This window comes from Molothrus ater, chromosome 13 (assembly GCF_012460135.2).
Source record: "Molothrus ater isolate BHLD 08-10-18 breed brown headed cowbird chromosome 13, BPBGC_Mater_1.1, whole genome shotgun sequence".
NCBI lineage: Eukaryota > Metazoa > Chordata > Aves > Passeriformes > Icteridae > Molothrus > Molothrus ater.
This window is the reverse complement of record NC_050490.2, coordinates 19,214,019-19,229,876: the sequence shown is the minus strand read 5'-3', so window position 1 is coordinate 19,229,876 and position 15,858 is coordinate 19,214,019. Positions and strand designations below refer to the sequence as shown.

General features: G+C 45.3%; 1 protein-coding gene across 1 annotated transcript in view; it reads right to left on the bottom strand.

Annotated features, from left to right (window-relative positions):
* MAP2K5 (mitogen-activated protein kinase kinase 5) overlaps nt 1-15,858 on the bottom strand; it is a 120,167-nt gene that overhangs the window by 19,910 nt on the left and 84,399 nt on the right. The window contains exons 18-19 of the mRNA XM_036389455.2: nt 11,832-11,858; nt 11,482-11,514 (exon numbers count right to left, since the gene is read on the bottom strand). Of these exons, the coding sequence (XP_036245348.1) occupies nt 11,482-11,514; nt 11,832-11,858 (60 nt within the window). The remainder of the gene's footprint in view (nt 1-11,481; nt 11,515-11,831; nt 11,859-15,858) is intronic.

Here is a 15,858-nt window from a genome sequence, read left to right as displayed (position 1 = left end):
ATAGTGTAACAGCTCAGGATGTAATGAAATTACACTGCAGAGTACTTTAACAGTGTCATCTCATTAGACCTACAGTTGGAACAAGAGAGCCACATAAAACACGCAGCTGCAAATGACTCCATTCTCATCTATTCTCATTTGCTATTAAAAATACCTTTCGGCGTCTTTTTTCCTCCCTGACATCCCTCCACAAAGTACCCTGCAAAGTATGATACATGCACCTATTTAAATTAACAAAGGAATGACTTATTTTAATCTCACTGTGCTTTGGAGTGCTTTGGCCATTTGGATGAGCAATATATCATTACATACAACCTTCCAGCGCTGCAGGCAAGAAACTCGGAGCGTGCAGCATTTGGTGGGAGCCAAACAATTTCTCTAGCACACAACTGTGTCAAATGCATGCATGTATTCATTATGGGGAACGGGGAAATAGCTTTGATGTAGTGGAAAAAAGAAGATGATAAAAGCACCTCTGCAATGTGTGTGCCATTATCAATGGTGGCAGATAGACACGACTGCAGAGCCTCCTGTGTGATTAGTAAATATACATATAATTGCTGTGGCCAATTATCAGAAAAATGAGATCGGTAATTACAAGAGAGAAAATTAACTAGAACTCTTATTAAGGCTTTGTTTCCAATCCGAACAATTGGAAACTGCTGGAAAACACAATTAAATCAAAAGTAGCTGAAGAGTAAAAGGAGAAGCCAAAATTGCTTGACAATTTTCAAAGACTTCTATTAAACACAAGGAGTGTTTGATAGAACGTGGCCAAATTCTCTTTGAACTCAGGCCGGGTGAGGGAGAGGTTATTGTTTCCAAACTTAGAAATGACAGCAATCTAGGGAAGGCTTCTGCTGGAGAGTGGAGGGAACACAAGAAGATCAGCAGCACAATTAAACTTTCTCCACTTCAAAGCACTGCCCATGAAAATTATCTGTATTAACAGAGAAAACACAGAGGGAAATGCCAGCCTTGGATTTGCCTTTCCCCATCCTTTCTTCCTGCCCAGCAGAGCCTTCCTGGGCTTCTCCCTGAAGCCACTGGGATGGACCCAAAAGGGACAGGCGGGAAATGCTCCAGAGAGAGAATCCATGGGATGGACCCAAAAGGGACAGGTAGGAAATGCTCCAGTCACAGAATCCATGGGATGGACCCAAAAGGGACAGGTAGGAAATGCTCCAGTCACAGAATCCATGGGATGGACCCAGAAGGGACATGCAGGAAATGCTCCAGACACAGAATCCATGGGATGGACCCAAAAGGGACAGGTAGGAAATGCTCCAGAGAGAGAATCCATGGGATGGACCCAAAAGGGACAGGTGGGAAATGCTCCAGACAGAGAATCCATGGGATGGACCCAGAAGGGACATGCAGGAAATGCTCCAGACACAGAATCCATGGGATGGACCCAAAAGGGACAGGCGGGAAATGCTCCAGACACAGAATCCATGGGATGGACCCAAAAGGGACAGGTAGGAAATGCTCCAGACACAGAATCCATGGGATGGACCCAAAAGGGACAGGTAGGAAATGCTCCAGACAGAATCCATGGGATGGACCCAAAAGGGACAGGTGGGAAATGCTCCAGACACAGAATCCATGGGATGGACCCAAAAGGGACAGGCGAGAAATGCTCCAGACAGAGAATCCATGAATGGACCCAAAAGGGACAGGTGGGAAATGCTCCAGACAGAGAATCCATGGGACACCATTCTCTGGGGAACTGGCTGTGCCCAGCAAGGCACCCCTGCAGTTTATTTTAACTGAAATGCCAGTGAGGAGCTTTTCCCAAGCCATCCATCCCTCCCAGGGGCTGCCAGCTCAGCTCAGTCCAAGCTGCAGGATCATCGGGATGGGCATCCAGCACTTCACACTCATTTGGGAGGTGATAATTTCTGCATTCACAAGAGATGACGGGCCCATAATGGAGAGAAAGCTCATTAGGAGAGGGGAGGAGAAGCCGATGAGCTGCTCTGGAGCCACCAGCGTCCTACTGTGGCTATTCCAAACCCTCTGGGCTCATCCAGGCAAAGGGAGAAGTTGTTCCAACATCAGCATAAAAACCTGGACTGTGCAGCTCCTGTCCTGCAGCACAGCCATGGGACAAGGGGCTCTTGCCTAAGAGAATTTTAGCTGGATGGAAGTAAAGGTTAAATCCTATTTTTTCCCCCATTTTTAGGACGTATTTTTCTGTTTAATTCAGGTATTTCATCTGCTGGCCATGGCCACACCTGGGTTGGTTTGCTCTGAGAAGCAGATTTGGTGTGGAAGGGTGGAGATGAACACACTCTGGATCTCAGGATGGAAAGGAGATGGAGCATTCCAGATTTTAGTGGGCACAGATTTATCAGATATTTGCCTGAAAAATGCAAAGCCTTTTGGGAGGCTCAAGGAAACCAAGGTTGAATATTGAGGATACACCTTCCACTAGACCAGGCTGCTCAAGCCCAGGATAAAGGTTATTGTGTATCCTGAGGTTTCCCAGATGTTGTCTGACACTCCAAGAGATGGGAATAAAGGGAAATAAAGTAAAGCTACACATCTGTACCCAGCCTGAGTGATGGGATATGGTCACATTTGCTGCATCCCAGCGACCTGCCCGATTTCCCTACCTATAAAACAAATTCACACTATAGAGGGAAAGACAGCAGAAATCCAAGATTTTAAAGGAGTGAGGAACAGATCTTTTCAATTTTGATTGGGAAAAGCTTCTTTCCTTTTCATGGCTTCTGACCAGTGCCATAATGACCTCAATACTGGGGATGATGCCAAAATGGCAGTGAGGACACAAAGGGTTCTAAGGACCCATGGAAAATTATTCCCAGGACTGGCTGCTTCCCTATGATCCAAGCAACATTTCCATGACTGGGATGAGCTGCAAAAGATCCAAGGAGTAATTCCACAGCTGGGATCTGCTGCAGGAGAAGATCCAGGCAGTATTTCCATGTCTGGGATCTGCTGCAGGAGAAGACAAGAGCAGCCCCTGATTTCTCCAAACCAGCTGTGCACACCGAGCGAGGGAAGGGCAAGAGGAAAAAAGTTTGAGTGATGCCTTTGCCTTGTGAATAATGAACAGTTCAAGGAGGTCAACCCATTACAACTGCAACCGTTTAATTATTAATTATGCACAATCTATGAGCAAAAGGACAAGTTCAGAATGTTTAATGGGTGGTAACTCCGACTGGACCCTCTCTTGGCATTTTGTTATTAGCACTTGTCAGCAAGGTGCTCAGGCAGAAAGACAAAAGCACAGCGGCAGAAAATCCGAGCTGGAGGAGGAGGGAGGGCTTTAAACTTCAAACACTGCTCCTAATATTTAATTTATAGAGTGCCAGGGCTCTGGTATAAACCTTATTGACTTCCCTGGAGTCAGGGGAAGCCACATTATCTAAATGAGGACCTGAGAGTGAGAGCACTGAACAATCCCTCCTGCATCCCTCTCTTCTGAAGGCAGCAATAACATCAGGATCTGGATCTTCCTTTTTTTCCTCACAGGTCTGAACAAAGGAAGAAAGAACCACCTAAGAGCAAGTTTAGAAGTCAATCCTTTGGAACCTTAGCAATATGAGCTTGAATTACAGATCCCAGCATTACCCTCGCTTACTCCCAACTGATTATTTGGAACTTCTCCTGCTCTGTTTGCTCTCCCTAAGCAGAGCAGTGGCACAGATGCTACTGAGGCTCAGAAATAAATAATGTCCAGAAAATCCACAAATAAACATGGATAAGGCACCTTCCTCCCTTTCCTCTCCAGTTTGCATGGATAACTTCAAGAAGAAAATTCAACAGATACAGTTTGGAGCTGCTTACTTTGTTTTGGAAACACTCTCATGTCAATGAAATTTGGGAGTCATTCCTGACTGGCAACAAACACCAAAAACCCTCAGGCTTTCCACACCTTCAGGGGCCTTACCCACCACACAATTCCTTGAGAGTGAAATATTTCTCAGAACGCATTTTAATGCCTGAAATTTATCACATCCTTCTGCAGGAGAAATGCCACCACCTCCCTCAGTGGAAAATCAGGAATTACAGCTTTCCCTACACATCCAAGGAACATTTCCACCACTGGGATCTGCTGCAGGAGAAGAAAAGAGCAACCTCTGATTTCCCCAAACCAGCTGTGCACAGCGAGCCAGGGAACAGGAGACAAGCTGGAGTGATGCCATCAGGGTGGTGATGGAAAACTTGGGATCAAACCCACTTTGCTCAGCCCCACAGACGGAACCATGGACAACTGTCACCAGCCCATCCTGCTGCAGCAGGGGCTGCCCAAAACCAAGCAGGTTTTTGTTCCTGCTGCTCTGGGAAGGGTTAAACGCTCCTGTTCAACCCTTCCCCTCAGCTCTGCTTGTGCAGAAGGAGCTGCCATGGTCCTGTGGCTCCAGGGCCACAGGAGGGAAGTTACCAGAACCCAGCAAAGCAAGCCCAGCTCCTCTCTGCTGGGGCTCCCCTGGTGCTCCCTGCCTGTGGAACGAGCGGCTCCTCTGGGCTCCTGGCCTGCCTCCTCCCCGGGTGCTGAAATGGCAGCACTGCAGAAATAATGCCTGGGCTCTGCAAAGCCCTCCTGCCTTATCGCTTCAGCCCCCAGAATCTCGAGGATTAAAGAATTATTATGCTTCTCTCGTACTAAAGCTTTCGAAAAATGTTTTTACTTTTCTGTAGTAGCTGCATTTCGTTTTGTGGCCAAATAGTGATTTTTAATTTTCTTTTTTTTAGAAGAATAAGTTTTAGATGCACCAGAAATGCTGGCAAGTGTAATTACAGTAAATGCACTGTAGCTCCCAGAAAATTCTGAGTTGGAGGGAACCATAAGGATCACCAGGATCAACTCTTAAGTGAATGGTCTTTGGCTACAAAAAAGAACAGTCAATGACAATGTTGTACAAACCCAGATTTACTCCTACAAGCACAACTTTCTTCCACCAAAAAAAAAAAAAAAAAAAAAAAAAAAAAAAAAAAAACTATACCTATATAAATAAAATCCATTTCCTAAATTAGATTTAATCCTTCCAGACCAACTTTCTTCCACAACATTCCTAAAAACCCCACTGTCTATATAAAAAACAAAATCAAAGCCTGACTTTTGATTTACACTTAGAACTTTCTTCCACAAAAAAAATTATATATATCTGTACATACATAAATAAAATACATTTCCCAATTTAGATTTACTCCTTCCAGACCAACTTTCTTCCAACAACATTCCTAAAAAAAACCCCACTCTCTATATAAAAAACAAAATCAAAGCTTGACTTTTGATTTACTCTTACAACTTTCTTCCACAGCGTTCCTAAAACAATACCTCTGTATAAAACAACAACAAAAAAAAATCTATTTCTGCCTTTCCAGCCAATCTACTTCAAAAGGCCTGAGCAGCCCTAATGCAGGGGATTTCTGACAAGTAACAAGTTGGCAGCAGCCAGCGGTGGCTGGAGGTGGCTCCGAGGCCCGGACTTGAAAGAATCCCTGGATTGTTCCTGCTCGGCTCCCACCCCGGGCAGGAAGGTGAAGGATGATTACATCTCTGCACCTCCTGCTCTTCTCTCAGTAGCAGGTGCCAAAAGTGACAAATGATCCGTGGGGGCACCTCGGTGTGAAGCTGTGCGCGCACAGGAAACTCGTTTGTCTGCAGAGCTGGAGCTGGGCAGAGGCCAGGTTCAAAGGCCAATGTTTCATCCCCAAAACACAGCCTAGCTCAAAACCTCAACCCTCCCGAGCTCCTCTTCCTACCTCAAAACCTCAGCCCTCCTGAGGACCAGCTCCCCTTCCAGCTGGCTGCTCCCCCAGCTCCTGGGAACAGCAGAATTCCTCTGTTGGGAACATGGCTGGGTGCTCCTGGCTAATATCCCTCAGTGGAGATTGGGGTTATCTGGTTGTAGCTACTGGGGAATATTTTTCAGAGCCCAGAAAAAGGCAGGAAAGAAGTGATTGAGAGCAGGAATAATCCAGAATGTGGGACGTGGCACTTCCTCCCCTTGCCATGATGGCTTAGATTTTTAGCTTTTATATATATATCTATATTTTTAAGAATTTTAGCTTTTTATATTTTAAAATGTTAGGATTTTAGCTTTTATATTTTTCATGCATTTATAGTCCTGCAATTCTTTAGTGTATAACTCTAAACTCCATGTTCAGTGGGAGCTGCTGCTTTCCCATTTTGGTCAGACACAACAACTCCTCTCCAGGCTGGCAATCAAAGACACTTCACTGCCTCATACCCCAGAGATGGAAACAAAAGTGAGTTGGGGGGAGAGAACTTGGGGTAAACGATTTAATTACCTGAAGCTGTAATTGGGAGATTAACCCCAATATGCAAATGGACCAAACTTACAAAAGTACGAAAACCTCCATTTTTGGTGGTCCACTTTTGGGTACAGGAATGTCCTAAATGCACCTGAAGGCCCTTCAATAAACATCACTGATTTTTATCCCCTTCCTTTTGTCTGGCCTCTGTTTTTAGGTAGTCCCAAAAAGGCATCAGCCAGGCTCTGAGCCTCTGCAGGCCTGCAAAAACAGGTTAATCCTTCCTTCCACCACAAGTGTAATTGCTTTTTCTCTCCAACAAGCCAAGAATTCCTCCCTCTCCTGTCGCTCATCAGGCAGCAGAGCACGGCAGGTTTGGGCAGCCAGACACACACAGCCACACCGAGGGGACCTGGCAAAAAACTCAACCCATTTGTTGTTCCCTCTCCTCCCCTGCACCCTCCCGATGCATTTTTATTGCTTTTTCATAAAACACCGCTGCAAATAATCAAGCATGACCATTGACATCCACAAGATTGAGTTTTAGGAACCATTAAATGAGCTTGTTCTCCTGGGAAGGTTCTTGCTCAGGTTGGTCTAAAGGTAATTATTCAGCAATTCCTACCTGTGGTTTTACCTTGTTCCTGTAGAAGTCTCTGAATCTCAGACACTGGTAAGGTCACAGTTTCTGCCTCCATAAAACTATTCCTTAAAGCAGCTTATCCACAAAACAAATTATTGTAGGTTTGGGTAAGCACACACACATGTATAACCTATGGAAATCTCCAAAACGCCAGGAATTTCCAGGTTTCCTACATTTAAATCAATACCTGAGAATCTAAAGAAAAATTCCCAAAGAAAAGAAATTAAATCTTGTTTAATTCTGAGCCTTGTGGAGTTTTTTTACTGCATTTACAGCAAGAGCAAATGCAGCATGGATTCATTAAGGTGAAGGAATTCAGGAACCCTCCTCATGTTATTTGATCAAGCTGAACATCCTGGGAATTTTTAAGGCTATTCCAATAAATAGAGAGGTATATTTAACTACATTTTAAAAAAAAAAGGTAATAGGAACAACTATACAGGAAACATGGATTAAGTGCAAGTTAATTTTTTCCACAGGAAAATCTGAAAACATATTGACACTGAAATGCTTCACAGCTCAGCATTAACACCCCACCAGCTCTTAAATGTTTCTGGAGTAAGGATTTAAAAAGAGACCAAAAAAAAAAAAAGGGAAAAAAAAGAGGTCTTTGATTTGTGGAGTTTGGAAAGTCCTTGAGCTAGATTAAACTGCAGTCTTGTGAGACCAAGTATCTCTGTGGGGGCACTTCACAGAAATGCTCAAGAAACTCATGGAAAGCTTTTCTCTGCTTACTCATGAAGCTATCGGGGTAAGGATTCATGAGGACAACTAATTAATTTTTCTTCTCAATTTCTGCCTGGCTTGTTCAACCAGGCAGGTTTTGCAATGCTGCCTCTTGCTTGTACAAACCGGGATTTGCTCTTGGAAGTCTCCCCTCCCCGAGCTTCTGATGGAATTGGAATAACACAATCATTTAAAACTGCAAAAATCCAGTTCTTTTCCTCCCTTATCCAATACAATTAAAAACAAATAAACCAAAAGCAACACTTAAATCACAATTACAGCGAGACAAACCACGGCACCTTTGAAACCAAAATTAATTTCTCTCAGGTGAGGAAGAAGAAAAGGTTGGAAAGCAGAGCTGATGTTTAACTACAGAGCTGGAGCCCAAAGTGGAAAAGTTCCTAGAAGGGACACTCCAACTACATAAAGGTTAAACAAAACAGCCCTGCAGAGCTTAAGGAACATTTAAAGGACCCTACAAGATGTTTTCCAGCTTTCTGTCTGTCCAGCCTTCTCCAGATGCAGAGCAGACACCTCTAAAGCCATGGGATCCAAAGGATGGGAAGCCAAAATGCTGAAAACCACAAAGCTCCCGGGTTTGGGCTTTTGGGATCTTTGTACTCAATCTGCAACCAGAATCATGGAATTGTCAAGGCTGGAAAAGACCTTCAAGGTCACTGAGTCCAGCTGCCAACCCAGCACCTCCACACTCACCTCTGAACCTTGTCCCCAGGTGCCACATCCCCACTTTTTTAACATTTCCAGGGATGGTGACTCCACCACTGCCCTGGGCAGCCTGCTCCACTGCTTCACAACCTTTTCCACAAACAAGATTTTCCAGATATCCAAATGAAACCTCCCCTGGCCCAGCCTGAGGCCGTTCCTTCTGCTCCTGTCCCCATTCCTGTTCCCAGCCCGATGCCCCCAGCTGTCCCCTCCTGTCAGGAGCTGTGCAGAGCCACAAGGGCCCCCCTGAGCCTCCTTTGCTCCAGGCTCCCTCAGCTGCTCCTGGGGCTCTGGGGTTTGCATTCCCAATTCCTAGTTCTACTCTTTTTGTGTGTCTGGAACGGATTCCGACGACAAAAACTTTTAGGAATTGTTTGAAACTGCACCTACTGCTTTGGAAGCACAATCCCCTTCCATGGCAGGTTTTTTTGGCTGTGCCACCATGAACAACAGGGCCACATCCAGGACATCTTCCCAGGCAGGCTCCTGCTTCCAGCCCCTCTCCATCCCTCACGTGGAGTGCTCTGGAAAGGCTCACACAACCAGCAAGGAGTGTCCTTCCCAACGGGAATCATCCATGTCCCATTTCCTGGAGCTGGAGACAAACTCAGCCCGGTGCTGGAATATCCAGCATCCCAAACAACAGCAGCCTGCCTTTACTGCTGGCTGTGGCAGGAGGAACTCCATGAACAGCCAGTCCATCCCATCTTTGGGCCAGGAGCAGGGATCTTGTCATGGTGGGAGATGCTGCTCCAATTAGGACTGGTGCTTAAATGAGCGTGGCTCATTTGGAGCTGGATCAGAGCTCGCTCTAAGGCACCACATGGTAAAAAATAAAGGTTCTGGCAGGCACATTGATCCCATCCACACAATGCTACTCACTAGTTCTGCCATTAAAAAATAATCCCAGCCCCGATGCCATTAGCAGCCCCAGAAGATCATTTCTCAACACAACCCATCAGGCACGGTTTGCTGTGATTTCAGAGGAGCCACCGTGCCTGGCTGGTTTGGGCTCAATTCTCCTGCTTCTCAAATGGCTTATTCATCCTTTCTGTGAGTCAACTGAAGTCCTAGAAAACCAACAAATACACTTCTCAAACTGCCAAAGCGACCCATCGTGTTTCATGTATTTCACTAAGAGTTCAAAACCAGCTCCAAAAATCTCACTGCTGCAGAAAACCTAAAAATTCCCAAGGAATTTTTATTCCACAGTGTCCACTATCCCAGGTTGCCCCAAGCTCCATCCAACCTGGCCTTGGACACTTCCAGGGATGGGGGCAGCCACAGCTCCTCTGGGCAGCTGAATTAATTAATCCTATGAATTAATACTAGCTTGGATTCCTGCTGTGTTTTGGTGCAAGTTCTACCAAATCCCATCACTACCAATACAGTAAGCCAGAAATAAAACCAGAAAGAGTCAAGGTCTCCATTTCATCACTTTAAAACATCTCTAGGTTCTCCTGGATCAGGCTCTGAAGTTTTACCTGGCTCCAGGGGAAGGATTGAGGGAATTCTGAGACCTCCTTGGAGCCAAGGGGAAAATCTGACCCAGAATAGTCAGTCTTGCAAAACCAGGATTTCTAATTCTGAATATTCCCATTCTGACATCAAGTCTGTTCAAACCAAAGTGAGCAGAGCTTAAAGAACTTTCAGCTGAGCTGTGCTCTGTCACCTGGAGCTTCAACAGCTCACACTGAGCACCACCTCAGGAGAATGCTGACTTCACTTGCTGTGGAACATAAAAAATTCTAAAAAATACCAAAATGTCACTGGTGAAGGTACCTGGGATATTTACAGCCTGCACAAAGTTCCCCGGCTGAAGTTTTTGTGAGAAGACGGGAGCAGTTCTGATCCTGAGGAGATGTGAAAGCTGCCAGAAGGCCACAGAATCCTTTAGGTTGGAAAAGATCTCTAAAATCATCAAGTCCAATAATCTACCCCAATCTGAGCTCCTCGGGGCTGTGCTTTAGAACAGTGAGCTCAGACTCAGGCAGCAGCACCCATCTAAAAGGGATTTGTGCAGCAGCAGAGCACATGATTGCCTTTAGCCGACCTCCTGGAGGATGGAGAGGGCCTTTTGCTGGTGGCAATGACACCTCTGGTGCTCTGGAATATCCACACCCCAACCAAAGGTGTGCGTAAGAGGAACAATGACGGATGGAAGAGGTTAAAGAAACAGAATCCCCTAAAAAGCACCTGAAGAACCAGATCTCCACCAAGAGCTGGGCAAAGAGAGACTGGGAAAACTTGACCTCCTGCTAGAGGCTGAGGCAAGTCTTTAGTGAGTGGTGTCTCCTTTTTTCCTGATGGAACTCCCTCATTAGCAGTACCACCTTATAAACTTTAAAAATGAAGCCAACTCCAGTTTTTTTGACAGCACGCCATTTGCAGCCTTTTACAAAGGATCCAAGTGGTGATACAGTTATTAAAGAAAGAGACTTCAGTCTCTTGGCTTTGAGCTGCTTTTCTCAGGGAGGAAAAAAATCCCACTTTTCCAAGGATTCTGCAATGTTTTTCAAGTATTTAGAAGACAGAGGTCTGGCCTCAGCTATCTCCTCATTGTTCAGAGCTGGGCTCCTGCTACAGCTCAGCTGGGGAAGGATGTGGGAGATGCAAGGAGTGTTTCAGTCCAGGAATGAGATGTTTTGCCACTGAAATCCAGTCTCCTGCTCCCACCTGCATCTCCTGCATCCCAGTATTTTATTGTGGCCTTCTGGTTGAATAAAAATGCTTGGATGGCATTCAGGTGCTCTCCTGCTTACCCCTCATTTTCCCTCCTTGTTAAAATGCCCTTTTTACCCATCAAAACCTCCTTTAACACGCCCACATGGAAGATCTGGTTGTCCCTGTCCCAGCTGATCAGAGGAACAGCTCCCACTCCTGGGCTGAGGCTCCAGGACCCCGGCAGCTCCGAGCCCTGCCCTGTGAGACACCCAAATCTTGGATAAACTCAATATTTAGAGCAGAAAGCCAGCAGAGAGTGGGACCAGGCCAGTTCATGTGTGAGAGCTCCGAGCTGCAACTTGTGCTGGGGAGGATGGTTGGGCATTGTGCTTCATTAGGAAACAAAATATAAGCTTTCCACTCCATTAGGAATGACTTTAGGAGTGAAAGCACATAAGACGACGACTCACCTCATCAACAATGCACTGCAATAACTGGAGAGGCTGCAATGGCAAGGAGAGAGGGGGAAAAAAAAAGTATTAGACTATATGCAATATCTTTACAGTGGAGTGGAAAGAAAAAATCATTAATGCAATAAAATATAGCAAGATTAATCAACGGCAGCAAACTCTTATCAAAACATTGATGCTCAGGATGTTCTATTATTTCTAATGGTACCTAATCTAATACAGGCAGTTAAAGGTTTGCATTTTCTTCAAAATGCAATTTGCTAAGTTTAAAACAAGGCATTCAAGCATGCAGAGGGAGCAGCCATCAGGAAAAAGAAAAGTGAATTTTTTTCTGAACTCATAAAGCTTACCATTAAAGATCCCTGGTTTTTCTGAATCTGAAAAAAGACAATATGTAATTAGCATGTCATAATCAAAATGACTCACTTGGACACATTATGATCACTGAGAGAAAATTATTGCATCGCTGGTGGCAATTTGTGGGCATGTGTTAACACAATTTACATAATGAAAATACACAAATGTTAATAGCTCGCTTCTCATTTATAGGCGAAAGTCAGCAGAATGTTAATTTCACACAACACTTTTTAGTACCCTCCAGGTTGTATTAGAATAGGAAGAAAAACCATAATCCATTTCAAAAGGCTGTTTACGATTCAGATATAAATAATGTTTTATATTGCTAGATTGTGAACACTGGGCTTAATGTTGCAATCATTGCTAATGTTATGAAGCTCACTCTTTTTAAATTAAAAACCGATTTATTTAAAATTGAAATTAAATCATAGTCAGAAATTAGAATTTTGGATTACTGCCAGGCTCTGCTCACAATCTCTTTTTTGTGAAGAAAACTTTAATTATGTGGTTGAAGTATCTACTGCTGCTCAGGAAAGCCTCTAACACTCCACTTTTCCCCAAGTTTTTTATCCAGTTTTCCTTGGACTCTGAGCAGAGCACCACCATCTACGAGATGGGGAAGTTTGGTGAACTTTGTGTTGTTTCAAACTGAAAAGGAAGATTTATCTCCGAGCCTTTCTGAATTTCTGGACAACCTGGGGGAGAGTTTGCAGTAACAGACCCTCCCACTGCTTCAAGAGCTGCAAAATCTCCTGACCCACATTCCCCTGGATGAAAAAAGGAAACAAAGGCAGGATCCCAACACAAAGAATGAAACACAAAGCACAGAGCAGGCTCTTCGTGTAAAACACTGAATTTTGGGGTGCTGCTCTCCCAACACTTCCCAATGCACCCCATTTCTAATGGCTGGGGCAATTAATCACCTGTTTTTCCCCAGCACACACAAAGTTGTTGGCAACCCAACACAATCCTGATGCAAACAGAACAGGATCCTCAGTGAAAATGTTCTTGTCTAACCCCCTTCCTTTGCCTTGCCCCTTCCATCCCATCTTCTCCCTCACTGGTGCCAGGATGATGATTTGATGATTGTTTGGGCTCCCAGCAGCTTTGGGAGCTCTTTCCCCATCCCCAGGCAGGGCCAGGATCCCCCAGGAACACTTTTCCAGCAGTAAATAGAGATATTTACTGGGATAGAGAGGAGGGTGAAGACCAGCACCAAGGAAATAGCTGCTCAAGTCTCTTATTAGTGTATCAGCAGCACACAAACATAAAGTTCCTGAGTATAATTCTGTTTTTTCCAAGGAGAAAATACAATAATAAATAGGCAGAAACAGCCCATTATATTTTTTAATCGTCAATCTCCATCTATTACAATTCAACAGAATAAATCTGCTGGTTTTGTTAATAAGGGAAATATTCCGTGGCTATAAAAACCCTTCTTTTTTTTCCCCTACTTCACTTCCAGATGTTAAATGACAAAATAGACTGAGCTTATTCAATAGGGATGATTTGGAGCTTCTTTACATTAGAGCACAGGAACAGTTTTTAGCCAAACAGATCATCAGTCACATTTCCTTCCTGGAAAAATAGCTCTTGTCACGGAAGGGAATCGAGGTGGGGTCACACGGAGCGGCCCCAACATGGGCATGATTACATCCAATTTCAGAGCAAGATTTAAAATATCATTTCTAATAAAAGCACTCAGCCCTCCTAATGAAAAATCAAGCAACACAAATCCCAGTGTTAGGGAATTCTCCCCGTGACACCGGCGGCTCCCCCGGAGCCCGGCCCAGCCGCGGCCCCGCTCCCACACACGTCGTTACCAGCCTTTATTACACAATTCTGATGGCAACAAATTATTTGGAGATCATCTTCATAAATTTTGCATTGAGGTGGCTGTGCCGCTACCTGGAATTGATTCAAAACGCTTAAGACACTCAATTACTTTTTAACACTGTTACCCGGTGTAACGACATCGCCGCCGCTTCCCTCGCATCCGATGATGCAACATCATTGTAATTGATTCATTTTCTCAATTAAATAAAGCTCCTGTGCTCTCCTCTCTGCAATGCCACCGAGACTCCCCAGCTAGATGGATTACCTCTTCTCCCTGCCTTGGATAAATGGCTGCTGAGGCCGCGCTCTGCTCCTCCCTTCCCTCCACAAAGCTGCAGCCGTATTTTTCAACTCGGGAGCGGGGCTGAACTTTGCTGTGTTTATATTAGGCAGATTTTTCACTGCTAAAACCACGTTGTTTACCTTTTTCCCAGCTCCCATTACAGGGCAGCTCCAACCACTGCTAAAACCATCTTGTTTACCTTTTTCCCAGCTCCCATTATGGGGCAGCTTCTGCCACCATAAACCAAAGTCGAGCGCCGACAACTTTACAACCGGGGCTTCTCCTCTTGCCCACAGTTCAGGGAAAAGGGGAGCAGCAGCTTTCCTGAGCATTAACAGCTGCTTCAAAAGGGCTCCTCAGAAAATGTTGTCCCCGTTTTTGTCTCCTCCCCTAAGCCCCAGGATTTTGTGCATTACTGGGAGATGAGGGGTTTTGGAGGCAGGTTCACCTTGAGGGATCCCACTGCAGCGGCTGCAGCTCAACAGCTGGAAAACCTGGGGTGTTCCTAACCCTCATGATGCCCAAAAAACTTGGGGATTGAGGAGACTGTTGTGTCTTCATGTTCTCCATGAAGAATTTTAAATAGTGAAATGATAGTGACACAAGAAAACCCAGAGTGAAAGGAAGGGAAAAAAAAAAAAAATAAGCAGGACATGTTTTGAGAGTATCAAGGAACAATTTGATGTCCTTGTGAAGACATCCAGTGTCCAACTCTGGCATCACCCAGCACCAGCAGGATCTGGAGCTGCTGGAGCGATTCCAGAGGAGGACACAGAGATGCTCCAAGGGTGGAGCCCCTCTGGAGCCAGGCTGGGAGAGCTGGGAATGTTCCCCTGGAGAAGGGAAAGATCCAGGAATGCTCAGAGCCCTGGCAGGGCCTGAAGGGGCTCCAGGAGAGCTGGAGAGGGGCTGGGGACAAGGGATGGAGGGACAGGACACAGGGAATGGCTCCCACTGCCAGAGGGCAGGGATGGATGGGGCATTGGGAATTAGGAATTCCTGGCTGGGCTGGAATTGCCAGAGCAGCTGTGGCTGCTCCTGCATCCCTGGAATGTTCCAGGTGAGGCTGGACAGGGCTTGGAGCACCCAGGGATGGTGGAAGGCGTCCCTGCCATGGCAAGGGAGGAAACAGCTGAACTTTAAGATCCTTTCCCAAGTAAAGCATTCCAAGATTCCATGATCATTCCCCCTCAAACAAGTCACTTTTAGCCTCTCAGCACCAAGACTCTCCCTCAGCCATCTCTGAGCACTGCCCTGCTCATCACCAACACCTCCTGCCCAGAAGCTTCTCCAGCCTTTCCAAAAGCCACTGAAACAGTCTGAACTTGCAGAAATAGCTCTGCTATTTGATATTTTTAACCTGCCTTGTATCTTCTGTGGGTTTACCTACTGCATGTGACAGTTCATGATTTGCAGAAACAGGGAAATGATCCATAAATCATTCCCATTATCAGAGTATTTCTCAGGCCATGGAACACCAGTGGAACCTGGATAATCCACTCCAGAAAGCACAATCTCCAAAAAGCACTTTTTTTTCCGCCCCCCAGGTTGGTTAAAAATGCCAAAGTTTGTCTCCTGCTTCATCTCCTATTTAATGAATGCCTCTGGTTATGAAAGGCAACTTCTGACAGACCATCGGGTTATTTTTCTGTCTCCATGGAGATCCTTGGGCCGGGAGGTGGCTGAGAAGACCTCTCCCATCCCTCTCACATTGCAGGCACCAGCACAATCAAGGAAACTCAAATGAATCCACCCCGGGTAACTTGGAGGAGTCACCAGCTACAGCTTTAATTTTCGCTTTTACTCCCTGGAATTAGGACTTGCCCTGGAGCTCTTGTTTGAGAGATTTGCAGGTGACCCAGGGTTAGATCTTCCCATAGCAGTTAACAAATTTTCTCTTT